This window comes from Trichomycterus rosablanca, chromosome 15 (genome assembly GCF_030014385.1).
Source record: "Trichomycterus rosablanca isolate fTriRos1 chromosome 15, fTriRos1.hap1, whole genome shotgun sequence".
Lineage (NCBI taxonomy): Eukaryota > Metazoa > Chordata > Actinopteri > Siluriformes > Trichomycteridae > Trichomycterus > Trichomycterus rosablanca.
Genome location: NC_086002.1, coordinates 18,673,183 through 18,676,894, shown reverse-complemented (window position 1 = coordinate 18,676,894; position 3,712 = coordinate 18,673,183). Strand labels below are relative to the sequence as shown.

General features: G+C 39.9%; 1 protein-coding gene across 1 annotated transcript in view; it reads right to left on the bottom strand.

Moving 5' to 3' along the window:
- LOC134328341 (serine/threonine-protein kinase pim-2-like) overlaps positions 1–3,049 on the bottom strand; it is a 4,007-nt gene extending 958 nt beyond the window's left edge. The window contains exons 1-9 of the mRNA XM_063009447.1: positions 2,728–3,049; positions 2,415–2,466; positions 1,785–1,885; positions 1,552–1,660; positions 1,310–1,388; positions 965–1,180; positions 656–750; positions 428–478; positions 1–223 (exon numbers count right to left, since the gene is read on the bottom strand). The exon at positions 1–223 is cut by the window's left edge and continues 150 nt beyond it. Coding sequence (XP_062865517.1) covers positions 1–223; positions 428–478; positions 656–750; positions 965–1,180; positions 1,310–1,388; positions 1,552–1,660; positions 1,785–1,885; positions 2,415–2,466; positions 2,728–2,942 — 1,141 coding nt within the window. The 5' untranslated portion in view covers positions 2,943–3,049. The remainder of the gene's footprint in view (positions 224–427; positions 479–655; positions 751–964; positions 1,181–1,309; positions 1,389–1,551; positions 1,661–1,784; positions 1,886–2,414; positions 2,467–2,727) is intronic.
- Positions 3,050–3,712: the final 663 nt, after the last annotated feature.

The window sequence follows — 3,712 nt, the reverse complement described above, 5'->3', positions numbered from 1 at the left end:
GAACCACCTGCCACATGATGAGCTGAGCCACAGCTTCATTCATTGGGAACTGCTGAATGAAGTCAAAGAGGTCCATACAGGGGATGGGTCGCTCCAGGATTAGGATGTAGTGCTCGGGCGTGTCAAACCAATCCAGTAGTTTCAGCACAGAATTACAGTGAGGTGGCTTGAATACCATCTTCATTAACGCCACCTCCACAGGAAGTGGGTACGTCTCTCCAGGCTAATAGAACAACAGACAAGGTTTGGAATCAGTAGTAGGTCTAAACTATGATGAGCAGGTCTGTTAGTAAAGATCTGGGCTGGTCTAAGGCAGTAAGTGAACCAACAGTTTTGGTATAGATCTGGTCTATGAAGGTTTTTATCTTGTTTAAACCTTGTTGAGTCTTTGTGATACTTTATTAGTAAAAGAAAAAGATGAACTTACAATAGTGATGAATCTGTCGCGGGGGTCCTTCAGCACATATTTCACAGCAACCTGTTCACAAATACAAACACAATTAGTGGATTTAGTTGTACAGAAGTAATAATAATAAACATTAGGGTTTAGTTAAAGAATCTCATCATCCAAATAGAACATTTCTCCTTCTGATTGTATCTTATTAATGTGTAATGCTCTACACTTCCTGTCTTGTGTTTATGTGCTGATGTTCACCTGTTTCCCATCTGCATTACAAACACCAGCATAAACCGCACCACAGCCTCCTTCTCCCAGCAGCTCTCCCACAGTGTAGCAACAATCAAAACTCTCTGTAAAAGTGATTTTTATTCCATTTAAGTCAAATTCACATAGAAAATGTACATCATATCAGCAGTACTAAATATCTGTTATATAAAGGCTGTCAGTGGTGTTTGGCTGTATTCTGTATTTCTGCAGGTGTAATATAATCTCTATTGGTTGATGTAGCAGGTAACAGATGTACAACAATATATTATTACAGGAATTAGTGGAGATTAAACTGACCTTCATGGTTCAGGATGTTGAAGAAATGAACGCTGGTGGTTGGATCCTCTGGGCTTTCTTCATTGCTCAGGATTTCTTCTTCTGCACCTACAGAACAAACCCCTGAAAAGCTGTATGTACTATACTTACCACCGCGCTCAACAGAGGCATCAGAGTCATTCAACTCAGCAGCACATTCAAAGATCACTTCACCAAGGCTGATCTCAGCTACAGAGGCTAAAGGTCAAAGGTAGGAAGGTGTCGAGGGAAGAAGGTGAAACAGAAACAGTCAAACAGAAACAGTTCAGCTATTTTGAAGCTAAAGTCTGCAGGTAAGGATTGATTTAGCTGTAATCTCAATATTACCTGAAGCTTCAGATGCTTTTTTGTGCTGATCTGAGTCTGAACTAACTGCAGACGATGATGACGATTTCCTGTCTAGTGTCTATCAAACAGATCATACTGGTGTTACACAGATGCAGATAAAATATCATACAGGGAACAACATCACAATTCACACTTAATGTTTTTAAATGAGAGACTTTTTGTTGCTGTATTATTACATCATTAGATATATACACGTCTCAATGATTCTTAGAAGGTGTTACCTCCGAGCTGTCTGATCTGTCAGCATCATCAGGCTTGGTAATGATGTTCTGTATTACTTTCATCCAAGCCTGTCCAATCTCCTCTGAATCAGCTTTCAAAAAACACCTCCTTCACACACACACACACACACACACAATACACATTTTAATAATATAATTTATGTATTTTGTGTGAGAAAGGTGTTTACAAATGTAATATATATAAATGAGTATTATTATTGAACAGCACTCACTTAGTGGGTGAAACCAGCTGGAAGTGAAAGCTGTGTCTGATGTTCTCACAGTGTTCAATCCTACACAATCTCACATCTTCTATCAGCACAGTCGCCTCACGCTGGTTACAAACAAACAAAGTTTACACCAAAAATAACAGATGATCCTAAAAGCACATTTTAACAGTTCATGCTGTATAATGTTTAGTTTTACTGAATGTAAAGTGTTCTTGTGTCTATATGAGGTTCCTCCAGGTACTTTGGTTACCTTACACAACCCCAAAACATGCAGAAGGTGGAGTGGCTACCCTGAAATGCCTCTGTGTGTACGTGGGTAGTTAAATGGGTGAGTGAGTGGTGCTCTGCATGAGCAGGGACAGAGTAGTGTGTTTAGGACAGGACAAGATTGAGACGAATGATCTGCTGTGGTGACCCCTAACTGATTTAAATCCCAGCAGTGCTATTGACCAGCCAGACATCGACACAGACGTCATGGGTCACGTCTCAGGATTGGTGGCTGAAGCCCCTGTGATGATTGGCACTTTGTTCAGGTGATTCCTGCCTTGTGTCCAGTGTTTCCCTGTGTAACCAGACCCCCGAGACCCTGACCAAGGAAAATGAAATCAGGTTGGAAAAGGTCATGTGACTCACCTTAGACTTGCTCTTGTAAATGAGCTGATTGTCCTTAATCATAAACCAGCGCCTGCAGAGAAAAACACAGAAACACAGAAACAGCTGCAGCTACTGAATATTACTGACAATATTACTGCAGGAATGAAACTGTTCAGTACATCAGGGTTTGTTCAGTGCTTTATTTCATGTCAACCTGGACTTGGACTTGTTTTTATCTAATATAATATCTTATCTAAGGCTTTATTTATTTTGATCAGTGAATAAGTGAATAAAAAATACTGATATTTAATTAAAATAAAACGTTTTGAATCCACTTGAGCTTTCTACAAACCTGTTCCATGTCTTAAACACATTGCTGGCCCTCTTGAACAGAAATCCCTCCATAACGATCCTGTTCTCTCTGTCCACATCGTATTTCTGTCTGCTGTCCTCATTCAGGTCGTCCTGAGAAGACGTCCGAGGACGGGTCAGACAAACCGGCCAACAAAAGAATCTCTGCATTAAAGAAGCACGTTGGTTCTCACGTCTCTTCTGTTTCTCAGCCATGATGAGTGAAGAGGTGAAAACAGAGCAGCTTCACCAAACCCCAACTTTTATTCCATCAGGATTTAATAGAGGAGCTCAGAACAGCGACTGTGACGTCACCCAGTTCTACAGTGGAGCTGAACCAACTTCAACTCCATTTACAGCCGATTACACACACACACACACACACACACACACACACACACACACAATTACATATTACATGTGGTTACTGTGTGTGTATTGTACACTCAGTATCATTAAACACACACACACACACACAATTACATATTACACACACACACACACACACACAATTACATATTACACACACACACACACACACACACACACACACAATTATATATTACACATACACACACACAATTACATATTACACACTTTCACACACACACACACACACACACACACACACACACACACACAATTACATATTACACACACACACACACACACAATTACATATTACATGTGGTTACTGTGTGTGTATTGTACAATCAGTATCATTAAACACACACACACACAATTACATATTACATGTGGTTACTGTGTGTGTATTGTACACTCAGTATCATTAAACACACACACACACACACACACACACACACACACACACACAATTACATATTACATGTGATTACTGTGTGTGTATTGTACAATCAGTATCATTAAACACACACACACACACACATACACACACACACACACACACACACAATTACATATTACATGTGGTTACTGTGTGTGTATTGTACACTCAGTATCATTAA